Source organism: Trachurus japonicus, chromosome 6, assembly GCF_045865225.1.
Source record: "Trachurus japonicus isolate A0001 chromosome 6, Traja_1.0".
Lineage (NCBI taxonomy): Eukaryota > Metazoa > Chordata > Actinopteri > Carangiformes > Carangidae > Trachurus > Trachurus japonicus.
This window is the reverse complement of record NC_140912.1, coordinates 20,481,360-20,508,825: the sequence shown is the minus strand read 5'-3', so window position 1 is coordinate 20,508,825 and position 27,466 is coordinate 20,481,360. Positions and strand designations below refer to the sequence as shown.

Sequence of the window (27,466 nt, the reverse complement as noted above, 5' to 3'; positions counted from 1 at the left end):
TCTAGCATGTTTCTGATGGGAGAAATAAGACTTGATGCAACCGTCCCTTATTGCAACTGTCCCCAGTCTCCCCTAATTATGAGCTACCTTAGTGACAAGTATGGCAAGAGAGTTTGACAAGTTTGACAGCTGGATCGTGACAGAGTAAAAAAGAAAAAGAAAAAAAAAAGATTATTATTACTTACTGACAAGGTTGTTAACCTCCTGGTCAGTTTGGTAATTGTTTCTTTTGGTTAAGTTAACAAAGTGTGCCCCTGATCTGAGACTCTCCGCTGCTAATGCCTTTGAAGTTGTGGTTTTGAAATCAGTTTCATACATCTCTCTTTGCTCTCTATTAGGACGTTAAACACCCCAAAATCACATTTGGGTAAGGCATGGCAGGTCTCCCGACCTTGCCATGCAGAACTGACGCCCCTTGCCGTCTACCAAACCACCGGATGACAAGTCTCCACAGTCTTTACGCACGGAGAGCGCACGGAGAGTTTGCTATAGCACGCACGGGGCGGGGGTGGGCGGGTGGACCGGTGGTGGGGGCTCTCCGTGGCCTCCTCGCCCCGACGGGCAGCTCCAAGACTCTGCCAAACCTTCCTGATCCCCCATTTCCCTCTCTCTACCTTTCCTCTGAAGAAACAACCCGGCGTTACGTCAGAAAGTGCAGGGCAAGCAAGACAGCGTCTTAGGAGCTATTCGTAGGCATTGCTGCCAAACCCGGCTTGGGGCTGCTCACGAGCTCACTGCAGCCAATGCAATTTACAATTCCAACTCTTTTAGAACAGCAGCAGTATGTGGTAAGTCAATTATTCATTCATACTGTTTTACTTTTCCCGCTGGGACTTTTTTTCTCACAGCTTTCTTCACATGACAGGTCTCTGTTGCTGGCACAATTGCGCAAAAAAAAGAAACCAACAGTGTAAACGGTGTAAAGATAAAAGAAAAAAAAAGTAGGCTGGTTTACCCTGTAGCCTCACTGAAAACACCATGACATGATGAAGCAACAGAGATTTTTGACGCACAGAGATTTCTGCAGCATTTTTTGTGTTTGATTCTTTGCTGATCTCAAAAACAACATGCCCCACGCTCGAAATAGGAACCCTAGCCCCATCCCAGAGGTAACATGGGACACGGGATTGAAGGAGATGAACGAGACCTGGAAAGGAGCTATCGCCTGTCTCGGGGTGGCCGTCTTCTTTGTAATGACCATCGGGATCATATACTGGCAAGTGGTGGACCAGCCCAACAAGAACTGGATCCTCAGGGGGACTTTTAGCGGACTGATCTGGGAGAGAAGAACCCACTCGCTGGTCATACAGACCCTGACGGAGGACAAGACCTATGTGGAGATAGATGTCGGGAACGTGGGGAACCCCGACATCGAGGTTCCCTTCGTGAGGAACCTGTGCTGGTTGAATAAAACGGAGTTCTGCTACACATGGGACTCGGTGGCCGAGGTGAAGATCTCACTGGAGGTGAATGAGGAGACGGAGACGGAGTGCTACAGTATGAATTGGGCGCCGGTGCACTGTCATGTGGAGCTGAAGGTAGGGTGTCTTTCTCTCTCTGTGTCTGTGTGAGTTTGTGCACTCAAGAGCTAAACACAGTCGCTAAAACACAGACAGAATCAATTCACTCAAAACTCACCATGCATAAAACAGAAGACCCCTTCACATGTTTCCATATGCTGACAGTTTATAAGTGTATGCTTGTGCACGACTGTGACACTGCTGCATAATATTGAATATATTTATACATATTTGACTGAGTGTATAATTGAGCAGACTGACCACTTTTAAAATGTGCAAAAACAACACATTATTTCATGCAGTTGGTTTTATGGAAAAGGGATTTATAGGCAATGCCTCACATATGATTTTTTATACAAATTTTTTTCCCCCTGTATTTTATTTTTGTGATTGAATTTTGTTGGATTATTGTATTATTATTTAGAAATTCAGCAATAAATCAATAAACGTACAATAATAATAACAGCTGAGTGACTCCTGAAATTAAAGCTACAAAATCAAAGTTTGTTTTCCCTTTTCACAGCCCGTGATTTCACTATTAAGCTCTTTGCGTTTAATCTGCTTCCTCACAGTTGTTGTGCATTTTTGCATGCACAGTACTTACTGTACTCTCCCCACACACACACTTCCCCCTCTTCCACCTCCTCCTCCAGCTTAATTATCAAAGGCATTTAACTATTGGGATGTTTGGGGAGGTTAATCTGTCCCCACTGGAACATTCCTCGCCATAACTCCCTGTCATGTGGCGCGGCTGCTCACAGAAAAAATCTTTCCAAACTAAAGTGGCTTGTATTTTTTCTGATTTCCAAAAAACCTCTCAGGTGACCCCTTGGCACCTGTTTTGAAACTCATTAACAGAGGCCGGATTTGCTGACGTGCAATAAATGAGCCTCCGGTTGGAGCATTTGTCCCCGACGCCTAAAGCTTTCTCGTAGAAAACACTTCGGTCACTCAATCCCTCCTGCGTGCGATGCTGTCTGAGAGTCTCATGTACCAGCCATCACACAGCCCAGCAGCCTGTGCCCTGGATTTCCACACTAAAGTAACAGCAACTCACCCTAAATGTCAAAGATTACACTTATCCATACTCCAGGACACCATGTGCAGAATGTGGCCACGTAGAAATCTACACCTTATATCCATTCATTAATAAAAGAATATATTTCTTATAAACTCTTTCTTTTATTCATTAAATCGTTGGTGGTGGTTTAGATGTGTGTTTGAGGGTGTCAGATGTGAACAAGCGAACCAAATTAAACGTGCACTCTCTCCTCTGCTGTCTAAAGTGGCTCTATTAATTCTCAACTTCACCACTTGTCTTTTTTTATACTCCTCATTTTGTATATTTTGTTTTTCCAGCAAAGTCTCCTCAGCATCGGTTTATATTACTGCTGTTCCAGTTAAACTTTTTCTGCCTCTTATGTGTCTTTCTCATGCTGTTTCTGTTTTTGTGTGTGATTGCATATGTGTGTGTGTGTGCAGGACTGCTTCTCCATGTCCAATGTGTCCTGGTATGGCGGAGCCAGTGTCCGAGGTCAAACGTGGCCAATCAACGATCAAAATGCCACCATGCAGCCCTTTGTCGTCAGTGACCTGAAGGACAATCCCTCCGGCTACGGCTCGGCCCTGGAGCGCTACTTTCTAGGCTCATCAGGTCAGAGGTCATGGCTTGGGGGTGGGGCGAGGGGGGGGGGGCAATCATATGTATCAGCTGAGGAGGGTTTACTTTTTTAGCAGCTGTAGTTTCTTCCTCTAATCAAAGTCTGCTACAATGAGTGAGACATTTTCAAGTCTTTGAAATGAAACAGGGTCAAGAGTTTTTTCCACACTTGCCACTGGTGGGGAGGGGGTTAGCACAAGGGCTCATGAAATCTGACCCCACATCAGCGGGTATACGATGTGTGGCGTGAATCCCGGGGCATGAGGGAAGCCCTGTGGATGTTGTTGTGTTTTCTTATCCCTCCCCCCACACTCCACTCCCACCCGGTCTCTCCCTCCATATGCCCACTCCACCCATCACTCACTGACATGCTTGTTTGTGTCTGAGCTGAGGAAAAATGCTCCGACCACCTCCAGAACCAGCATCTCCACAACGCCAACCACTGACTGGACAGGGCGGCCGCCCCCACAAATAGAGTGAAACACAATACTGTCTGCGGCATCTCGGTTTATTAATTTAGAGATTAGACTACAAAGAGCCGCAAACCACCTTTAGCATCTTAAATTAACTCTTAGGGATACCGGGGTAATTGCCTTTTGTTTCTATTAAAAGGGCAGGTTGGATCAGGGCCCTGCTGACTCTTATAACGCACCAGGTTATTTTGGGGGTGTTAGATTTTATCCTGAGGGCAAAAGAAGGAGGGGGGCAGGGACCAGTGGCGGATGTGAATGGTTAATGTGACTGATGAGGAACATTTGTGGTTTGTGTGCGTGTGTTTGTGTGGTAGCTGGTACAGCATTAACCTCAGGGACTCTGGCCTCGCAAGCTGGCTTTGTGCGGAGTTTGTTTATTGAACTGCTGCTCAAATTGACCAATCTTCTTTAGAGATTATGATGTAAATGTAGCGTCATAATTAGACAAACAATGCAAGCAGAACTGCAAGCAGTTGCAAAATAATCATCGCGATAGATATTATAGACACACTGGATGTTATTGTGTTGAGTGTGTGTGAGTGTTTATGTGCGAGCGACTACAACATTAAAGTGCAGTGGAGGGAATGACATCAACCAGTGTGGAGATACAACCAATCATCTATCATGACTTTAGAGATTAGTTAACAGTGGACTGGCCTCACACAGTAATTCATGCCCACATACACCCATGCATGCATTCTGAGATCTTATGTAACACAGTGGCGAATATAAGAAGAGTCACGTGACTGAAATCCATTTTCCACCTTCAGTAATTATCAGGACCCTGTGCTCCTTTATATCTGTGTTTAGCTTTGCACTGATAAAACACACACACACATGAGAAGACATCCCAATGACAACAATTGTTTGAACGTTGCCAAGTAACCACTCATAGACACACACCGTATATAGCGCCGAACATAGCAAACTGATGCTCAGCAATGGCAATAATTCCTATTGGAGCATTAAAGGTATATTTAACATGATATCTTGCTTTAAAGTTCAAGGATATTTTTTGCTTGGCTCTTGCATTTACAAAGGGTAGTTACATATTTTACCTTGGCGACTAAAGATGAATGGAAATTATTATTAAAAAAGTGTTTAGATGGAGTTGGAGAGGAAGTGATGTGCGTTGAGTACAGCCAGCATGTATTTGATCTATTTTCTCTGTGTGTAGTAAAGTGAGAATCTCCATACTAGCATTTAGATCACCTGATACGCTTAACTTGATCCTGCATCTCAGACCACTGACAGAGCCCAAAAAACACACAAAGACAGTTGAAATCTTATCATAGTATTTATATGGCAGAGCAACAACCTTTGATTCTTGATGGCATGGACAACAGTTTGCTGTTTGAGGACCTTCCCCTCTGTAATGGACTGGGTCGATATACTCATCAGATCCACTGCTACCTCGAATAACTCGTTAAGGGAACTCTGTACAAGCAGCACCAGGCTCCTGCAAAATAATTAGATTATTATCAATAACATAAGCATCTGTGTAGGCTACATGTTGCACATCAGAATGGCAGTTATGGTTTATTATTGTGCACCTGAAACGTATTTGAATATGAGAGCAACAATTTGTGTGTGTGTGTGTGTGTGTGTGTGTGTGTGTATGGTCGTTATAACGGTGTTGCTGCTGTGGTTGATATTGTTAGGGCAGGAAACAATTATAGCAGACTATATAAAGAAAAAAGTCCAGAGTTCTGTGTGGATAGTAAACAAGATCATTCTTGGAAAATGTGAGTTAATGCAGCCATGTGAAGGCTTAATCAGGTTATTGATTTGGCAGCAAAGTGTTATTATTTTTCAATGTACAGTAAATCAAGCAAAAAGAAATTCAATTTCAGCTCCAAAAAGAACAGAATGTAAATAAAGGCAACACACGATAGGCTACATATGTTTTTCTGATGTAGACTCATTATGATTTGAACCACATTTCGTATAAAATGTTATATTACACAGAAAACACACTGACTAGGTGTTTAATTCTGCCTGGCAATTTAGCCTTTCACATGTACAGTATACATATACATGTCTTTTTTTATTATAAAGCTGTTCGCGGTTCTATATTAATCCTGTGAAACTATCAAAGCGGTCAGGTTACAGAGAAATGCACACGGACTGTATTCAGACACCGTGTGTTAAAATGCAGCGTAACTTTGTGCTGTCACAACAAAGCAGTCACCACTCTCAATCATACCTGCCTTGTTCACCAGGACACACCTGTCTAGGCTTTGAGGATTTAGTTTGTCCAAGTGTTTACCTGAAATCTGCTATAACCTAGAGAGATGTAAAAATACTCTGAGGTGGTCTTTGTTTCTTGAAACCAGAAATATATCATCTTATGAATATTAAAATGTCAAATGAAGCAGTAAACAAAAAGTGAGAAGTGTGAAATATGGGACCTTTGAGATATTCATGTCTCTATGAAGAAGAGCTGCAGTGACTGTGACGGGTTCGCTCACAGTTTAGTCTCATGAGTTAGGGGTTCATAAGAAAAAGTTAATGCACTTCTCCTGGGTGAACTGCAATGTTGTTTTCCCCAAGAACAGATCGAGAGAAGGCAGCACTCCAGTGGTAATAAAAATGTTTTAAAAAAGCAAAAGAGAAACTACATGTCTTAATCATTTTGTTGAATTTTATTCATAATTAATGAAATGAAAAATCTATGTTCTGACATTTTCTCTGAAAATGCTTATGGGGAAAAAAAACGTATTTCATTTTTTATGTAATATTAGGTTTCACTGCTGTGTGAACCCCATGACCGTCAGCAAGATTTTCTGTTAAATATGTAAGGCGTGCTGTGTGCATGGGACCTGTCTTCACTGACTCTACTTAGTCATAGGGGCACATTATAAATGTGCTGGGGAATATGGAGCTGTGACTGATGTTACTAACGTAAGAGGACTCCTGGGGACCGTTAAAGAGCAGGACAGACAGACTGAAACGCAGAAGCATAGCAAACAAAAGCACAAATAAATTATATAGACAGTATATATACATACATATATGCAGTAAAAGTTTATATTAACGACTATAACAAAAATACATGTAGTAAAGTGAAGAGGAGGCGGAGAAGTGAAGCAAAGAGACAGGAGAGAGGATATATGCAACCATGCAGTAGAGTGACATTTGAGAGTGTTGCCAACTGGAGGAACTTGTCATAGCCCCACCTGTCTTTATCCATACAAAAACAACTGGGCTACTAAGGACAGATTGTATATCACTGAAGCCACATCCTGCATTAAGAATATAAGAAGTGACTCTGTCCCAAAGCTTTAAGGGCTTATTCCTACATTTACTCAACCTGACGTCCCGTGGACACAGATTTACATGGTGTTTACATGGTTTGCATAAACTGTTGACATGTTGATACCGACAATTCTGCAAAGAATTACAGCACAAGCACATGGTCAAATCACAAGACAGTAATTGTGTGCTGTTGATACAATGAGGCAGGGCTGTAACAGTAACTGACAGGGATTGTCTTTGTATCCAGGTCCTGAAAGAATAAATTAAATCAACGAAAGATGGACAACTACTAACTCTCTTAATTTACAGGCTGTTTTTACTCATTAGTGCTCACAAATCTGAGCTGCAAATAGTTTTCATTATTCATCCATTTAGATTCTTAACTTTACAGCTCTTGTTGTTTAGCAGCATTGTTGCTGTCATATTTATCTAGCTATAAAAATATTTCAAGCTATAAAATCCTTGAATGGATACCACTTTGCTCTGTGATAAAATTGACAAAATTTTATTTTGAAGTAGGATATTTGTATTTTTTATCTTCCATTTTAAGGTTATTTCTCATATTCAAAACGGTCATGAAATGTCAGGGCCTGTAGCCATACTAGCATTTTATCTATACCTCAATGGAAACAGTAATAACAAATTGTCAGTAAGGGAATCAAAACATTGTCGCCGATATTGAATAAATATGTTAACAGGCACATATTTTTTGATTCTTCTTCTTTTTTTAATTTGATGAACTAAACAATGAAAATTATTAACTGAGACCAGAAATATTTACACCTGTAAGCAAAGTAATCACACAGATGACCCATACAATTTTCATTCTCTCAGTTTTTGCATGTTATTCCTACTCAATTTTACATGCAGTTACCATTCATCCACATCAGGCAGATAATTCCTAAGCCTCCCCTGCTCGTCACATTACAAATAAGGTCTTAGAGGGATCCTGTTTGTTTTCACTGATAGTGCCATAGCAATAACTTCAATATCACCTCACTCTTTTACAGTCTGGATCCAACAAAAGAGATTTATCTGCTGTCTCTTCATATCTTCTTTCCCCCCTGCTTGCATTAGTAAAGGGAGTATGAGAGATTAGACTCAGATATGATTTCTGCAAGACTCACAGCAGCTTAAGTTATTAGAGCACCTCCTACACATACATGCACAGGTTCTCGCTCTATATATATAACTACATGCTTATTACTTCACTTCATTTTATCTCTCTCAATGGTCTCTCCACCTTTCATTTATTTTCTCCCTCTGCCTTCTTTCTCTTATCTCTAACTCATTTTTCTTCATGGCAAACAACATTTTTCCATGTGGGATTCAAAGACATTTGTTGCCCATTTGTTGTTGTTGGTCTCTTTGACGAAACTGGCCAAGCACAACACACACAGAGAAAAGTTATGCAACTTTTTTTTTTCATAGAATAATACTAAATTAATTTATTTGATACAACAGATATTTATAATATCAAGAATGAGAACAATATTGTAAAAACATATTCCCATTGTGGTGCCGCCATGTGAACAATTGCAAAGGCAGCAAGACCAATGCAAATGAAAAATATAATAGAATAATGAATGAATAATATAATATAATGAGTAATATAATATTTTATTGTAACTCAACAACCTGTGTAGATGCAGACATTTTTAATTAACAGGTAATAAGAAAACCATCTGCACTAAAAACAAAACAAACAAAAAAAAACACTCCAGTACTATATGTTACCCAGTGGGTCACCAGGAGGTCCTTGGGCACCTGCCCCAAAACCTCATCCCTACTGAAAAAGCAAGAGGTGAAACGTTTTAAGAATGACTCACTTAGCCAAGTGCAGCTTTGTTAGAAGCAGGCTGTCATCTCCTGTGTGACAGGGCTACTGTATGAAAATCATCTGACAACATTTTCCACAGTCAATCTCCCAATACTTTCCATCAAGGTCATCAAGCAAGAGGCAGTAGAGGCTGTTTAAATGAAGGGCTGATTCAACAGTTCCTGTCCACTAATGTAATCACAGTATTATGTACAGTATCAGTGTGTTCACAGCCCTGTCTGGAAACACAAGTAATCAGTCTGAACTTTCTCAGGTCAGTTTACTCCCCTGAATACTGAACTACCTTTGTAAAGGAGCATGAATTATACTAAGATTAGTACTAAGCTACTTCTTGCTAACTTCACCGGCTGAGACCGAAAACGAAAAAAGGATCAAGGAAAATCTGCTGAAGGACGCATTTTTACACGTTTTATTTCAACAGAGTGCAGCGTCTCACACTAGAGACAATAAAACTGACTGCTGATAGGAATAGAGCAGAGAAGGTTTCATTATTTTTTCAATAAGTGGGATTGGAAATTTACTACCATGGCAAGGTCCCAGTTTTGTGGCCATCAATTTCTTGAGGTTGGGCACAGAAACTAAGTTTCCATTGTTAAGGAAGTACATGCCTAAAAACACAGACACACACACAATTGCACACACACACACAGTTAACATTTCAATGCACATTTTTCCAAATTCTGTCAGGTCTGCAAGCGTGCGCAGGTGTCATAAATAATGGTATAAATAAGACAGGTAGCAGCAGGGAGTCAGGCAGCAGCATTTTCTTCCTCTATCTGAGCGCTGAGACGCCACTTTCAAACCCTCCTGAACTTTCAGAAGGTGCCGATGATCACCTCCACTATACCACCTCCAAACCATCAGCTCAGACTGAGCAGGAGGAAGTGCAGGAGCTTTATGGTCCTATAAGTCCGGCTGAGTTTTTCTTGGAAGTCCACAGCCTCCCATTAAAGAAAGAAAAGGGTGCATGAATGTGTGTGTGAGAACATGTGTGTGTGAGTGAGTGAGTGTGTGTGTGTGTGTGTGTGAAGAGCGATTCGATGGTTGGCTGATTTGTGCGTTCTCTCAACAGCTGTAAAACCGAAGCATGTGTGTGTCTAATCATTCAAATCTGCCCAGTAAACTTTCATTCATTTTTTTTTTTACCTTTGCATATCTGCTTTTTTTCTTCTTCTTTTTTTTTTTTTTTTTGAAGGTGAGCGGATGCAGTCAGTCAGGCATATTTCACTTTTGAGAGCTAGTGGAAAATATTTCGGGGCAAGCTTGGAGTGTTTAAGGAATTGTTCTAAAAATAGGGTCCCCCCCCTCCTCACTTCCCCTTTAACTCCTGGTCCCCCTACCTTGGCTGTAACTCAAACCTGCTTCACTTTCTTTAAATAACACTTATTGATTCTTTCTCCTGCTTGGTGAATGCATCTAGAGACTCTTCAGTCAACGATGTGCATCTTTGTTGCACAAGCACTGCACCGCACTGCACTTATATAACCAGTTAAGTTTCGATCAGGAGGTCCTAGCTTCTCAAACTCATAGTGGCACGAACGTATACTTTGAGTAGAGCTGCACAGTATAAACAACCAAGATAGGATTTAGTATTATTTAACATTCAGATCTACATCTTTAGTCAAATATGGAATAAAAGATACAGATGTTTTGACCAGACTGTCCCATTCCCTCGGGGCCCAGCAGTGTCATTTCCCATTAAGATTAAATATGACTCGAGAAGGCATGCTAGCAAACTTAAACTGTACTTTCCGCCCGGGGTGTACACTTTGGTGAAACACACTGTTTGCAGGCTGCTGTATCTGCACATCATTCTACGAGGCAGCTCGGTGTCTGGTGTACTCCGGTCGCCTCTATTTCCACTGCCTGCATTCCTCTTCCATCCTTCCATAAAGCTATAACATTTTCTCCACTGCCCCACTCTGTGCTGTAATGTATGTGCAAATGTATCGACATGCACAGCGTCACAGTGCATTTGCTTCATTAAAACTTTATATTAACCATTAGCAGTTGAAACATATGACTGCGTTTTCTAGTAAAAAATCTCAATTTATCTGCCATTTATGAACCTGTAAGAAGCAGTTGGATGTGACCTAATGCCATGTGAGAGGCAGCTGAGGTGTTACCAGTATCTCTTTGACATTATCCGTTGCAAACACGTGAGAAATACCCTGAGGTTGAAGGCTCTTCACTAGGCTTTATGCAGCACTTGAATACTGATCTCTGAAACTATTAATCTGATTATAAACCGGTACATGAGTATCCTGCCTGCTCCTGGTCCCTGCCTGCATGAGAACAGTAAGCCCATTGAAACTAGAGATGGTGACTGAAGTCGGCCAAGCTCTCAGCTCAGGGTTCTCAGACTGTCTGCTTGCTTTGGAAGCAGGTCTTGAACCCTAATCTGTTCATTGATCAGCTCCAAATCCCAAATCCTCGTTTTGGCTGCTTCGAACAGAAACAACTCGAGTTAAGGGGCCACGGTTAGAGTCGGGGTTGTTGGAGGCTCGGATTGATCGTTGGGTGGGTCATGTCGACCTGAGATGGGACAGACCTACAGCGCAGCGGAGAGGAGAGGAGAAGAGAGGAGAATAAAGTTGGGAGGGAGACGGTGGGAGTCAGGACGGGAGAGAAGTGTTGAGGGAAGGGGGTTAGGGTAACATGAGAGGGAGGAAGCATTCCTTACAGGGCAGCTACATCTGCGGACACAATTATCTGCTTCCCATAATCTTATCATTTCACATGGCCACTAAAACGTTGCATAGTACGTACAGTATCGAAGGGGAGTCCCTTCGCTTCTGAAGTTAATTTATTTAATCCCGAGTGTCACAGTCTCGGTTTTGCTCCCTTGCTGCTCTGATCACAGACAGAGACAGAGGACAGACACGTCAGGTGGTGAGCGTGCTTTAATCTCCTGGAGGGAATCCAGAAGAGTAAAAACAAAATAAACTTTCCTCTTCGTACTCAAATGTAACTCTCACACCATATCACAGCTACTCGACCCCTCTCTCGTGTACAGTGTAAACTACCTACTTGGAAATCACCGGCAGTCTCGGGGTAAACTCATCCAGTCGCATGCTGCTATATCTCATTCTACAGAGTGTTTTTCTCACATCTGAGTGCAGCGATATCAGCTGACACAGCCTACACTCTACCTCCCACAACACTCCATCTGTCACACACTCATGCCGGTCTCAGTAACACTTGCGCACTATGTCATATAAGAGGAATCTGCGATGGACTGTCTCACACTAGTTTACATCAAGGCCCGGCTTATATCTGTTTGTGCTGAACTCATCTGACGCGTCCTCTCCTGTCCTCTTTTTTTTCTGCCACGCAGGTGTTGCAGTTCTTCTATCTCCTGACATCCCCCTGCAGCTCGGGGTGGACAGCCGGCAGCAGTTCTGCCTGCAGTCTCTGCCCAGCATGGAGCGTCTCCCTCTGCAGTACACTGTGTGTGTGGCTAACAACGTCAGAGCCGCTCACCAGGAGGCCATGCGACAGCTCTCCCAGCCCAGCAGACGGCTGCCCAACATGAAAGCACTGTGGTTAGTTCGGTTTAGGTTCATATTAGAGGACATAACAGTTTCCTGGCCACATTACTTTTGGTGGGATGGGATGGGGTGGGAGTAGAGGGGGATCCTGGGCTTGATACATGTGTGAGCACTGACTGAAAGTTTGTGGGTATTTGGGGAGTCGTAAACCAAAACTCATCCAGGTTCCTCAGAGCAGTCGGTCCTGTATGATCCTGTCTGTGCGTTTTACAGGCTGCCGTTCTGGAAGCTGCTCACCAACGTGGATTCGGGCCCGAAGGTGGAGAGGGAGCTGAGGACCTTCTCTAATCGTCTGAGGAGACACCAGCTGGGGGAGGGAGTCATCAGCCTCAACGAACATTCCACCACCCTCCTCTCTGAAATGGTACGTTTTCTTCTCTGTGCCTAATTGTACATGACAACGGGGACAATGCTTTTAAAGGCAAACGTTCTCAGGAGACAGAAGGAACTTACATAAGTTAACCCTGAACTGAGCTGAGGTATCACACACCATGCATCCAGCATTAGACTAAAGATCAGTGAATACAGCGAGAGCTAAGACAGAAGCTTAGAGCTCAATCAAGTGTCTGAAAAAACATGACTTTAGTTATAAGGTTGTAGCTACATTTCAGGTGGATCTAGAGCACTCAACTCTTGATCTACCAAGATTACAAAAGTTATGAACTGACTAAATGCTTTTACAACCACATCTACTAATAGTGCATCTTTAATAATCGTTCTGTTGAACCTGTATGCAAATGACATACAAATCCATGAAATTAAACAATCTTGAGCAATCTCCCTCCACCTATACAGTTAAAACCAACTTTTTCTCTCAAACTGATTGATTTACATGTTTCTATTTTAACTCCTTAGGTTAGTCCAACTCCAAACGTTTTTTAACGTTTCTGATTTGATTGATATTTGTGTGTAAATGTAAACAATCAACCAGCTATTGTCAGATTTTAACTCAAATGTTGCTGAACCCTTTTTTTCCCCATCTGAGCCTTGCCTACAACAAACCAATGAGTGGACAAAACCCTAGAAGGGGAAGCTTTCTGTCTGCAATTTACATGTTTATCTTGCACAGTGGTTCTGTGACCCATGAAGCCTTCAGGTTAATCTCTATTAATTTGGACTTTATCCTGTACTCTCCAGCAGCTTTGTCCCCAAGAAACCCTTGTGTATGTTCACATCCTGCAAAGTCATCACTGTTTAACTTGCTGTTATACTTCTACTCTCCATGAGCATTCAGTACAGCACTGTAGCCCTCAACAGTGCATGTCTGATTTGCTGAAAGTTTCTCTTTTCACCTTCTTTGCCTCTGGCCAATTCTTGCACCATGTAGCTCTCTAGAGTCTAGTAATCCTCCTCTTCAGCCCAGCTGGGCTGCGAGGCTGGTGAGGGGTTCATTGGTCAGAGGCTCAGCGCTGGTCATGGACAGAGATGAAAGAGTTTTCTTAAGTGGATCTCCAGAGAGCTGGAGACAGGTGGGTCACGAAGGAGGGAGGACAGGTTCACTGAAATGTCACAATGTAGAAAAAAACACAGTTTAGGGCCTGCTGAGTGCAGACCTCACTACCTGCAGGACATTTTAAGACTTTGTGTCTTAAAGCTCATAAATATGATATATGATGCTCATCTAATATGTTTCCAGGTACTCAACCTCCAGTGTGTGTGTGTGTTAAGCACAAAACTGAAGGTGAGATTTCCCTATTCTTTAAAATACTGGATCACTCGCTATCATTGCTTCACATTGATCCAGTTACTTTCCTTGAATGTTCTGCCCAAAAACAAGATTACAACGACCACATTTGAGTGGATCCAAGTCAATACCTGCTGATATACCATTACAAAGCAAATATAGCTGAGAGAAGACAAACGGAGCCTCTCCTAACAGATCTCAGGTTGCTCTGAGTGCTGGAGGTTGAAAAACTGAGTGTGTTTAGATTGGAAGGAATCTCAGCCAAGACTAACTCGAGCTGGTGATGCTGACAGCGGCTCGATGCTGTGATCCGACCTGGACCGTTCAACAGGAGATAATCAGTCCACCAGAGAGGTCGAGCTCAGGCATCTCCCTATGTACATCCACAATGCTTAGAGTATATTCCCTTTACCAGTTCAGTGAAAAAATGGGAGAAATAACACACATCAGTTGATGGATGCCATTTGGTGAACAAGAGTTTCCCTTAACTCACAATCTCAAATTCTCTGGTGCATCAAAGACATTAAACACCAGTGTTGCTGGCCCCACGTCCCTCAGCCGCTGCCATAAAGAATCGGCCAAGCACACGGTGTCGCGTGGAAACTTATGGAAGCTGAAGTTGTCCATTAAGTGTAAGGCTCCGCAGAAGTGTGACTGGCAACAATGATCCTCTGTAAAAACAGAGACTTCTCCTCCACTCCAGTTTTACAAGTATTCATAAATTATCAGTCACACTATGACCTTTCTTTTCCAGTTTTCCATATTAGTTTTTGAAGTACTGGCTACTACTGTACTGGTATTGGAAAATTGGGGGATATTAATAAGTTTGCTGGGTTTCTCAACTCATTACTGAGATACTGAATGATGTAGACCAAAGGCTAGGCCAAGTTTTTGTCCCCTCTGTGACAGTTTATTGCATTTTGACAATTATTTGGAAGTCACGTTCAAATTAAGGGGAAAAAGCTGAACAAGATGAACGGGACAGGGAAAAGAAATGTTCTAAGAAATTACATAATATGTGCTAATCTATCCTTTCTTCCCACTGCAGCTTCAGGGGTCACCTTTTCTATTCTTAAGAGGTTTTGTTCCACAGTTATGCAATCTGCATTTGACTTACACATTTAAATACCAAGGGATTATAACATATGTTACATGGTTCTGGCAGAGGTCATAATGTCAGAGCTACAATATGTCCACATGGAGAGATTAAATAGAGCTACTATAACTCATATACGGTCACACTCGTCTATTGAATTGTTCCAGTAGTGCATCATGTTGGTGAATTATATTTTATTGGACTTTTGGGATATTGGGCTTCATGAGGGTCCATAGTGTTGGTCTTACCAGACTATACAGCAAATAGAATAGAATAGAATAGAAAATAATAGAATAGAATAGAATAGAATAGAATAGAAACTTTATTTGCCTGAAACCAAATGGTAACAGAAATTCTTTGACAGGGCTCAACAACACCTTTATACACACATTAAAAGACCTAAAAATACACAAGAAAAGGAAAAAAAAAACTATTATTAAGAGGTAATATCAGAGTGTATCTCTGTGTCTCTCTGCAGGACCATAATAACCTCAGCATCAGGAAAAGGGGGATGTCCAAGAGACTGACCAGGGACCTCCCGCTTGTCAAGCTTCTTAACATTTCCATCACCTTATCCCCTTTCCTGGGCGTGGACACCACGCAGTTCCACACCTCCCTCATGGACGGCACCGAGGCCTACTGGCTCAGTCTCCCCTCAGCCCCCCAGGGACAGCTGGTGAGAGATGACAACAACACTGTATTAATTATTCTCTAAAACACAAATGTTGGACACCTGACTCAACATCTTTACTTTGAAAATGATAGTGAATTAAATGTAGTAAGGTTAAACGCCCCATTTAAAATCTAGTCACTTATTTCTCTCAGGTTCCTGTGATGAGTCAGTGGCAAGGGAAGTTCTGTGTAAAGCTGAACATCACTAACCCAGGAGCGGTGAGCTGGTTCCTGGACAGAGTGGGGTCCCTGCAGGCCCATATGGGGATGGAGTACATCATGCTGGAGGGGGGCGAGGGGAATGTGTTTGAGGAGCAGGCCCTGAGGCCACCGCAGGCTCTGGGTGGAGACAAGTACATCAGTCTGTTGGCTGACCTGGCCACGAGGATAGGAGACTCTACCATCGTGACAGCAGGGACACGGTAATGCGCTTGTCTCTGTTTTTTGTTTTTTGTGCAGACTGATTCTTTTACACCTTCAGTCTTTAATCTAATTCTGATTCTATTTGCATCTCAGGTCGAGTCACAAGCCGCTGTTTGTGAGGATGACCCCCTTGCAGTCCGACTGGAGCCCGATGGGCCTGAAAGGCATCATTCCCTCCCTGCTGCACCACAGCCTGCTGGGATACAACTTCCTCATTCCCGATGCAGTAGGTAATACCACAGCTCATGGGTCACTTCTTTCATTTTTTTCTCATATGTGAAAACTAAAACAAAAACCAGGCTGAGGACACATCTGATCTTCAAGCTCTTGGCAAATCACCGAAATGTTTTTTTCTGTCATATTCCAAATTCCTGTGAAGGCGGATCTCAGCCAGACAGACAGCTGATGTCTGTGAAAGAACTATTTACTTTGAAGTGGAGAAAAGAAAGACCTGTCAGCTTTACACACAGCATAGATGGTCTGATATATAATTGCACTCAGTCTATTAATTCTATTCTTTTATATGCCAGTCATTACTGTAGTACAGTACCAGGACCTAACTACTTTCTTAAATCATAATTTTCTTGGACCACTGTCTGAATGAATGGATTTATGACGTTTTCAGTGCTGTATCAAATTCACAAGATATTACAAAATACTACTTTCTAATTTAAGATGGATCCAGAATACTGCATTTATTTAAAGAAATATACAGTCACTGACAAAAAGTAAATACTGTGTATCTGTCAGGAGAAATCAGAATACATACACACCGTTGAGACACAAACTTATTAATATTAAACCATTTACCAAATCATTTCATGGAATTTTATCATTATTAAAAAATCAAGTAAATATATAACAAAAGGAAATTGGACTTGGTTCCCTCCTCTCCCACTTCCTTCTCGGTTCACACACCCTGTTTTCCTCCAGGTCGTTTTTCAACAGCAAGAGGAAGAACAACAGTTCAGTGTGTGATAATATGTTCTCCCCATCTGTGTCTCCCCACAGGTGGCTCTCTGTCTGGAGACCTGGTCACAGATGAGGAGTTGTTCATCCGTTGGTTGGAAATCACAGCCTTTCTCCCTGTTATCAGCTTCCACACACCGCCGTGGGTCTGCGGAGAGGACCGGGTACACAACTATAAACCAAAAAAACATATCACAAACTAGCCAGAGCTACCAAAACAGCCTTTAAAAAGAAAAAGAAAAAATTCCCCCTTAACACCCTTCGGCCTGCACCGCCAGGCTGAGGTGTTTGTCACGACATCTGCGTCATCCACATTAGATGTAATTACAATAGCGACAACATAGGAGGTTCACATTCTTTTCCAGACTTGATAACAAGATTTTCACTTGTGAAGATTTACAGTGGAGAGATCAAGTGAAGTGATGTGTGAATGCTGCCAATTAGATGTTCTAAAAGGGAGCGGGAGATTATCCTTCCTTCTTGCACAGCAGTTAAGATTACTTATGAAAAGAGGCAGGAGAGAAAGAGTTTATTGACCCAGCGGCCTCTCCTCGGCGCCGTGAAGTTCCCACCATGCCACTGAGCCGAAGGCGCTGCCGAGGTCTGCAGAGACCACAGGCCGGGCTGCGACCCTCAGCAGGAGAGGCAAGACCAAACCCCGTCCCTCACCGCTGGAGATTGGGAATGTATCACTCATGGTGCGCAACAGGAAAACAATGCCTACTGTCTCAGGGAGTCAGGTGACAGATATCGATAGGTCTGATAGTGCGCGACCACAGCTCAGGTTCCTGCACAAGAAAAGCACTTGATGCCTCTCAAGCCAGCAGGGGTTATTTTCCCCCTCCATTGCCCTTCCCTTCTTCCCTCAATAGGAGTGATTGTTAAGCCCCCTCCCCAGCATCACCTGTGGTTAAGCATCCATCTGTTCCGAATTACAATCCCTCCTCTAGATTTACGGCTCGCTCTCGAGAGCCACTTCAGCAGGAATGATAATGAATTTGAGGACAAGTCTTGGAAAAATACTTTATTGTGGCAATTAAGATTTCCATGAGTAATTGACAAGTGTGACAGAGTGGGAGTGATCAACGGCTTTTTTTTTCCACTAGGAGAGGACTGAGGCAGCAAAATATAGTGGTTGTGACTTGCGCTGCTGTGAGACAAAGATAAAAATAGGTCTTTTGGACAGCGAAACGTTTGACAGCAGCAATGTTTTCCACTTTGGTCTCTTGCACGGCCTTCAACTTATAAACTCAGATGAAGTGAGACTGAGAAGACGTTTTGGAGGAGAATGGACGGCTGAGTGATAAATGACTCTTGTTTTATGGGCATTGCGCTTTAGTTTAAATACGCCACACCTTTATTTCCAGAATCGGAGGCCTCAGTCAGTCATAGATAGGTCACAGCAGTGACTGCACTGGAATCAAACGGCAATAAAAACCTCAAACCCACACACATGCCTGGCTTCTCAATTAGAGAAAGATCCACTCAAAGCCAGGCTGTGACTTCAAGCTCATTCCTACAAATGTTCTCAATCCCCAACTCATAAAAATACATTTTTTATAGATGCGGTCAACTTTTTGTTTTTGTCATGGGACGCTGAAGAGGATGTGACCCTTCCAGGAATGCTGAAGTAGTGTGGCCAGAGGGAGACAGGATAAAGACTTGGACAGTGTTAAATTCACTAAGTCAACAATGGGCCGCTCTGAAGCTCCGTCTCCGTGTCTGGGTGCAGAGATGGCACAAATGTCTTTAGCAGACCTCATTGTCAATATTATTCTTGTCCTGAAATCCTTGTGGCAGATGATTTAGTTTAGGAAAGTGCTTATTTCGTTGGTTTCGGTTTCTATGTTGCTCTAAAATATAACATGTCTGGATAGTGATTAGTGGACACTCCACCAGCAAAGGCAGACAATTACCGTACATAAAAACAATATAAATGGATTGTTACCCTCTCTATTATTTCTTCTGTAATCATCATAACGTTTGTCTTATCTCTAAAGGTGCTGAACCTGACTCAGTCCTACATAGCGAGGCACCAGAAGGATGTGGTCCCGCTGATAGAGAAGTATGCAGAGGAGTGGCTGCTGACGGGGAACCCCATCTACAGGCCGATGTGGTGGCTCAGTCCCAGTGACCCCATGACCTTCACCATCGATGACCAGTTCCTCATCGGAGACAAGGTGACTTAATGACGTTCTGATGGGAGGGGGGGTGGGATTGAGTTCCTTCTGTCAGCATCCGATGTACTTGGCAAACGATAGTGTATGATCCCAGCTGCAACGCGATATACTGCTAATTAAGTGTACAATCTCTCTGACATCTGAGTTTGTTTTACCAAACTCACATGCGTGTTGTTGTTGTTTTTGCCGTTGCCCGTTTCCAGGTCCTGGTAGCACCAGTGGTGGAGAAGGGGTCATTGCAGAGGGATATTTATTTGCCTGACGGGGGCTTCCAGTGGCAGGACAGCCAGAACGGTCAGGTGTTCGATGGGGGGACGTTCCTACAGGACTACCCTGTGCCCTTGGAGGAGGTGGCCGTTTTCTTACAGAGAAGCTGAGTCACGTGAATGACACTGATTCACCTGACTCACCCTGTTACTGTCCTAAATCAAATCCTTTTTTTTTTTAAAGAAAAAAAAAAACTTGTGCTGTTCTCAACTTGCACTTTTCCACTAAAGACCATTGACCCTATCTCATGGCTCTGTCTTGAGATGACATGTAGAAAGATTTTTTTTTATACTTGCACTTTACAGTTAAAAATAATTTGTTTTTTTTTCATTTGTGAATTTTTTTTCTTCCTTTTTAAAAAAAAAAGAAAGTTAATTGGTTTTACCTCTTGGCTGATTTGTTTCTGGACTTTCTTTTTATGTTTTTCCTTTTTGTGTGTGTGTGCGTGTGTGTATGTAACTTCCAGAGAAATCTGCGTGTTTACATACTGCATATCTACAGTCTTTAATTTTTTTAGTTGCTGCTGGCTCTCTTGATACGGAGGAACAAAGCAAGCGCCTTGTTTGCTTAAAAAGAATCTGAATCTCTCAAGAAGACCAAATGAAGATAAAGAAGGACAAAGGATGATGACTGAAAGGCCTTTTTTTCTCGAGGGGAGATGCTTATTTGGATGAAACCTTCGTAGGAAAACCGATGCGCTGTGGTACCGTATGTCTTGCTCACTCATCAGAAAGGCCTATACTTGAACTTATCAGGCCGAAGGGGCTGATGTTTTATGAATGTACCTCAAGTTACGGTTTTGGCTGCTTTGCAGAGTCATCGGACACAACAACCTGTCACCCTGTAGCACTTATACTTAGAATAGTTTAACTTCAATTCAAAATCAACATACCACTCTGTTGGACACATCTGAATGTCCTTTAGTACTGTAGGCCGCATGAACATGAGGCCAAGCCACTGTCATTGTAACGCTGACTATATTTGAATTTAGATTCGATTGAACCTACTTACTAATCTGCTGTAGTAAGGGCTTTTAAGTGAGCTGCTCATATTTTTTTTTAATTAACTGTCTGATGTTGTGTTGATATGCTCTTTCATGAGTGCCAAATAAAGTGCTAAAGAAAGCCTTGTTGACAACACCACAGAAGTGGAAAGGATATTGTAAATAAATAGTTTGACATTTTAGGAAATAACCTTATTTACTTTCTTGCAGAGAGTTAAATGAGAAGGCTGATAGTAATCCCTGAGCTAGCCTAGCTTAATATAAAGACTGGAAATGAGGGAAACAGCTGGTCCAAATCTAGCCTGTGAAGCTCACAGATTTACTCCTCATATCTAGGTTGTTTGATTTATATGAAAAGTAAAAGTGAGAAAAATAAGCAGTTTTGATGTGCCGAGCTAATTCTATGGTCAGAAGCAGTGACATCCTGTCCTGTTTTTATGCAAGGCGAAGCTAACTGTCTTATGAGAGAGGCGTGAATCTTCTCATCTAACGCTGTGTATTTCCTTAAATGTCAAACTGTCCCTGAAGCAGGACGACGTGGGGGGAAGAGCTCCTGAAAACCTAAATCACATTAACACAACGCTCTCAAATGTGCAAAATTTGAAGTGCAGTAAATTTGATTTTAAATTGCTGATGTTTTTTTTGATCCCAGAGTCCAGAATGGTGCAGTTGCCACCTTCATGAACTTATTACATCTCTGCCCTCATGGGAACCTTCATTTAACTTAACTCTTTGGACTGTCCTTGTAATTGCATTCACTTCTATGGCTTGTTTTTGTTCAGTCGCATTATTTATGTCTAAGAGAACTTTTCATTTGGTTTGAACCCTGACGAAATGATCTAAGCGAATGAGATGTAAATGAGATAACTGATTTTCTTATGTGATTATGATCAGAATCAGCCCGTGGAGAAATTGAACAACTTTTTGCACCATGATACATTGCTCTTTGTACAGTTTGTTAGCAGTGCTCTTTGGCACTTTGCTTTTCTGTATTGATTTGTTCTTCACAAGACAATCTTAACTGGCCAGCAGTGACGATTCAGACTCTGGATCCTTATCATTTAGTGAATGCCACTAAATTGACTGTGTAACTTTGATCTAACAAGTTTACTGTATCAACTCCAACACTCAGGTCTACTGAAGCTTATCAAAAAAAAAAAAATCACCAAATGTCTTAGAACAACGCAGTATGTTGTGAACACATCAATGTCTTAATCTCTCCAAGAGCTGAATGTACAATGGACAAACTGTGATTTCCCAACCGTGCCCTTTCGTGTGAGGAGCTTTTCAAGTTCCCGTTCTAATGCTTTTATGGAATGCTGTGGTATGTTCTTGTATAAGTCGCAGGAAAAGCTTTGATGTGTGATTCCTTCCCTCTGTACATACTGAACGAACATGCTGCCATGTGCCTTAATTCATTATGCCACTCTTAAATCTGGACAATGCAACTGTCTGGATTATTGCAGTATCAGCAATGTACATATTACGATGACTGTGCCATTACAAGTGTTTTTCTCTTCTGTAAATCAGAGAACTTAGAATGACAAAGTTGCAATAAAGTTTACATTTTCTTACTTCACTCCCTTTAAGTCATTTAGTTCATGCTTATCTTATTTGAGTTTTAACACGGGCAGTCAGCAGGGTGGAGACCACCATTGAAGTGGAGGAGACGAGGTTTAACATCTGGACAGCTTCCTCTTATAAAATACGCCTGTGTGTGTTTGACTGTCCATGTAATGATTGTTCACCTGCCACTGAAGGATTGTGGGATATCGTTGCAGCATCCAGAAGACCTTCAATAGAGATATGCAAATGTGTGTGTGTGTGAGGCTCTTATTATTAACACTCTCTCCTCTCGCTTCTCCTCGTATCAGAAAGTGTATGTCTATATATCCGTGGACATATGATGACTAACATCTCCACTAATTCCACTTAAACCTAATAAAAGTTATTTATAGCTTTGGTGAGCATGCGGCGGGAGAGATTCTCAGGGGAATCACATTCAGCTCCGACCTCCCCTGAGCCTCTCCTCCTTACCTTCCTCCCCTGCTGCCCCTTGGCTGAGCTCCACCTTGGGGCCCCCCATGCAGGCCCCCGGCTCCTTTAGCGCAGTTAGACAGGTGCAGCTGGCCGCAGACATGCATGGTCCCTCCCGGCCAGCCACCAAGCTCACCATCTCCGTTTACACCCTCGCCTTAATCACTTAGATTCATATAGCACTTTTTTTTTTAAGAATCTGGGCGCAGTTCTCAGTCAGATAATATTCACAAGACATACTAGTGTGGCTCCATGGTTTGTGAGGTGATGAAGTTACAGTGCTAGAAGCTGGAGAGGACAGCAGGGATTAAAGAGCTAGAGTTGGAGAATTTTGTACGAAAAGAGACCCCATTTTTTCCCCATCATTTCATTTCATAAATCTAACATTACATTGAATTTGAATGTACAATAGATGAGTTTAATATATATTTGATATTGATCCTTTATTCTGATATTCGGATACTCCTCTGTGATGTCCACTTTCATGTGAAATCAAGACATAATAGCACAATTCCTTCCAGAAAGCCTGCGGTTAAAAACAGGAGCCCTTAAACTAACATTTAGCAACAGGACACAGTGGTCCAATTATTTTTTCCTCATTCACTGAATCAACATATAACATTCAACCCAATTAGTTTGGGGGCATAACAGAGCCTTACGTAAGTTGTCCTGCAGTGCAGGAAAAACAAACTGTCCTGCCAAAACCCAAATCAAGAATGACGCGAATGATCTACATACAGTAGCTGCAATGAGAACTATGTTATTCTCCACTGTTCGCAGCCACCAGCGATTACCACTGGGCAAAATGGGAACATCCCTACTCCTCCTGTGTGAATGAATAGCTTATAAAACAAGATAGGCAACGTTGGCTCCCCTCTTTTCTTTGAGGGTGCTGCAGAGCAAGTGGCACATGAATTAAACTGGTGACAAGCGGAGGCCGCAGATCTCTCCCAAAGTCTACTTTTAGAAAGTGCAAGTCAAGGTTTTAGGTTTCAGTGTCTGCTCTTGACTCAATGGGTTTTCCAGCTTGCCAATTAGGTGTACAATTTAAAGGCTTGTTATCCAGAAGCCAGTGTGTTGAAGACTGTTGATTACACTGTATGGATTTGTCACAGTATGCCTGCCTTGTGTTTCAAATGCAGAAGATATTGGCTTTCTCCTTTTGTGTTAATGTGAGTGAAGAATGTCCAAATGCACAGAAAGAAAAGACACAATTCATATTTTTGACAGACACAAAAAGAAAAGGTTGACCCTTATAAAGTGATACTTATTCTGAAGCAGTCACACTGCAGGTCCCCAGAGCAGATGAAGGGTAATCAGACCTCAGGAATGCAGTCTGGAAATGTTAGCCTGCTATCGGAAGCCCAGAGCAGGGTGACATCGGCGCGGGTGTACCATTGTGGAGGTGTGTGTGTTTTCGGCAGAGAGAGAGAGAAGGGTGGACAGGACCTGGAGGGAAACTCACATGTAATCACTTCCTGCCTATGGCTTCCTTGAAAATCTGTCACCTCTCAGTACCTTTAAACATCTTCCGTTTACGTTAATAACTGAATAAGCTGATTCTTGGTGGTGTCCACTTGAGCCCGACCACCTGGCAGGCTCAAGTGGCAGACTACAGCCTCCATTTCATTAAGTAAACACTGAGCTAAGAAAGGAAAGACTGGTCTCAGGAGGTTGACATATTATCAGAGCAAATTAAAAAAACCCTGATAAACATAACTACTATAATGAGTCAGCCTTCAGATATGGACAAGGGTTGAATAACTAAAATGAATTGCCAACATAATGGACATTAGATTTCTTACCTAAAGGCTCATTAGTTGTCAGGACAGTAGATGACAAGTTGAAACACATGGGTCACCAAGCTTATGGCTAAATTCGGGAAACAACCAATGTAGGTGTAAGGATGGCAATCCGACATTTACAGTGTCCAGGAATCACTTTGACGTTACCTGAAACATAATAACTCAGAGTTTTTTAAATAATCTTTTCATGTTAATTGATCAATGAATCAACTTATTTAATGGATTCATCCAGAATTTGAGTATCTTGGTGTTCGTAGCCATATGATGAGTACAGTGGTGTTCCTCCCCAGTATATACAGTTATATGTTTTTATAAAGATTTTAAAATAAATAAATAAAACTTAAAGAACCAAATGAGATACTTGGAGATGATAAATGTGTCTTGACATTCACTTTATTGTTAAAACTTGTTTTGGTATATCAGCTGCTTGTCTTTTTACATGTCTTTAAATTAAAGGCAAACATATACAGCTTCATCCTCAAAAACCATGCAGCAGTGTAAACATGAGGTCTACCGAGATAAAAAAGTTATACAACTACGTCATACTGGCAAAGTCTGTGATAACAAAATGTCATGTCAAAAATAAGGAAGCATTTCGTTCGTTTCACTTCTTATAATCAGCAAAGCTTTAACTTAGTGCTTATAATTTTCCACATTCAGCTGGTAAGTATGCAAGTCTCAAAACAGTTTGTAGCGTGAATAAAGAGTTTAAAACATGGGGGAAAAAATAAATAAAATGTTGAACTGACAACTTATACATAATAACAAAAATGCATTCCTATACATGACAGCGCCTCGGCCCATTATAAGCATTAGTCCAAGAGAAGCAAAGATTTCCTACTGTACTGGAGAGACACAACAGCCTACTGAGTGATTCTGCACCACATTGTGACAAGGAAACAACAGCTGCAACACCACAACAACTTGACAGTTTGCTGAAACAAGTTAATGGTTTGTCTTGATCTGACAAAGGCTACCAAGGTAGTTAGGAACTGGTTAGTTTGAACAAAAGGGCCAATCATGGAGTGCACACCAGGGTTTTAATATAGTCACCCCACTCTTTTAAAACACAAGAACTGGAAGAAAAAAAAAAGTCACCCATTGGCTACACTCAGCATTATATTCACCGTGGATCCCTCACTTCAACAACAAACTAAACTTTATACTACCCACCAGCTCATCAGGGTCACATGACACTATACTGCATCTCAACTTTGTTTGCTGTTGCACATACACACACACACACCAACATAAGGACTTCAAATGCTGCAGCCAGTAGCACAGAATACTAGGCCAAGTTAGTAAAACCTGAGTTACAAAACAACAAACACGCACACATAAAAACGCAAAAACACACTGTGCACTTGAGTCAGAAAGGCAATGGAGATCCATCGATCGGACAGCAGCAATAGTTCTGTCTTCTGTATTGGTATCCAGAATCACAATGATACATGATCGTTTCTCAGATCAACGCTGAATATCTATGATTCTTGCAATTACACTTTTACAGTTTTACTCCTACAGGTTTCAGTAGGTATAATATTATTGGATACAACTGCAGAGCCTTAAGAAAAAAAGATTCAGTGTTTAAACTAAGCCTAACGAAATTAATGGACACCATACAACATGGAATTTGTTATGATATTTTACATCAAGTGTGCTGCTTGGTGCAGTCACACCTGACTCAGGCGCTGCAAGTGAGGAGAGTAGAAGAAACTTGAAAAAACAAAGAATCCATGAGGTTTTCTATTGTTGGGACGAAGCCTAGTAAAAATATTGCACCACCTCTCAACTAAAAACTCAATGTCAAATTTGACTGAAATATGTGATGATGCTACTGAACAACCCTTTAGCTGAAATGTCTTACTGCAATAATACAGACTTGTTCTTAGACTAGAGCGGCACTAACTGTCTCCTCCCTTTCTGCCCTTTGTTTACATTAGTGGGTCACTAAGGCACAGGTGTGTACAGTCCTGTAAATAAAAAGTTTGATCTGCGCACTACCTGAAGCCAATACCACCAGAACCTCAACATGCCTATGCATACAGTACACATAAATGTCTCACATACATTAACAGTAATGTTTCCAAATATCTCTCAATCATCTTTACATCAATTAACTTAAAAATAACCCCAAATCCAACATTTGATTCTGTACAAGCTTCAGGAAGAATATATGCTTTTGCTTAAAAACAGCATGTTTTTTTTTTCTCCAGCCAAGCAGAGGACGATCACTTGGTTTTCTTGTCGAGCTGGAAGAGATCCAGAATATCCAGCATGGCCTGTTTGATGTTGCCGCCAAAACGGTGCGAGTCCTGAAATGAACATGGTGAATTTTTTAATGAATTTGTGAAATAATGGAAATAAAATTATCTAGATTTAGTGAAAAACACGACTTACAGTCTCTGGGCTTGAGAGTTTGCTGGAGATGTGGAAGTTGATGAGGTCTTCTCCAACAATGATATAAGAGACACCATAACCATCATCAGCAACCTTTGTACACAAGACAGAAACAGAGAGGTGAACATCTGGATTTTTTATGTTTTTTACTAATTTTTTTTACTAATTCAAGATGTACATAAAACAGGTGGGTGTGGAGAGACAATTTTGTAACATGCTATGCCTTAGTTAGTAACAAATATTATCCATGAAGGACATGACTTGATGATTTTCCAGTTTTCACTCTGTGTCTTTAAAACAGATGGATAACTCACCGGACCGAATCCACCGCCAGAGGACACATACTCTGGGTGTCTGACCAGGTCGAACAGCTCAACCTGCTGCAGAGGAGTCTGACTGGTGGACAGCCTCCATGGGTCAGACAGCACCTAAACATAAAAACAGCTAATTCATTCACTCACAAAGACACTACTGTATTATTAGCCTACATAACACGTTTTAGACATCTTTGAAAACTTGCAGTATTTATTTCCTTAAAGGAGTTTTAATAGCTACCGACCATTTCAGGAGTAAATTTAGTAAATTGGACTATTTGTAAATGACCCATTTTGCAGACTAAATTTAAGAG

General features: G+C 41.7%; 2 protein-coding genes across 9 annotated transcripts in view; one reads left to right on the top strand and one right to left on the bottom strand.

Moving 5' to 3' along the window:
* The first annotated feature begins 459 nt into the window (after positions 1-459).
* Positions 460-22,175, top strand: LOC146986076 (SITS-binding protein). Of its 3 annotated transcripts, none has more exons than XM_085779678.1 (11): positions 460-788; positions 1,088-1,538; positions 3,003-3,174; positions 12,089-12,296; positions 12,516-12,666; positions 15,561-15,758; positions 15,908-16,176; positions 16,271-16,407; positions 17,189-17,310; positions 19,147-19,326; positions 19,530-22,175. In XM_085779678.1, exons 1-11 carry the CDS (start codon positions 784-786, stop codon positions 19,701-19,703), a joined length of 2,067 nt encoding a protein of 688 aa, XP_085635804.1. In that variant the 5' UTR covers positions 460-783; the 3' UTR covers positions 19,704-22,175. The 3 variants fall into 3 exon arrangements, 2 of the variants coding, with proteins under 2 accessions (XP_085635804.1, XP_085635803.1); XR_015036013.1 differs by having other exon boundaries at positions 623-788; positions 866-1,538; positions 16,271-16,403; positions 19,530-19,610; XM_085779677.1 differs by having other exon boundaries at positions 623-788; positions 866-1,538.
* Positions 22,176-24,813: 2,638 nt separating this feature from the next.
* Positions 24,814-27,466, bottom strand: part of cpt1ab (carnitine palmitoyltransferase 1Ab (liver)) — a 21,038-nt gene continuing 18,385 nt past the window's right edge. For all 6 annotated transcript variants that reach the window (XM_085779673.1, XM_085779670.1, XM_085779669.1 and 3 more), the window contains exons 17-19: positions 27,153-27,266; positions 26,839-26,931; positions 24,814-26,753 (exon numbers count right to left, since the gene is read on the bottom strand). In XM_085779673.1, coding sequence (XP_085635799.1) covers positions 26,670-26,753; positions 26,839-26,931; positions 27,153-27,266 — 291 coding nt within the window. In that variant the 3' untranslated portion in view covers positions 24,814-26,669. The remainder of the gene's footprint in view (positions 26,754-26,838; positions 26,932-27,152; positions 27,267-27,466) is intronic.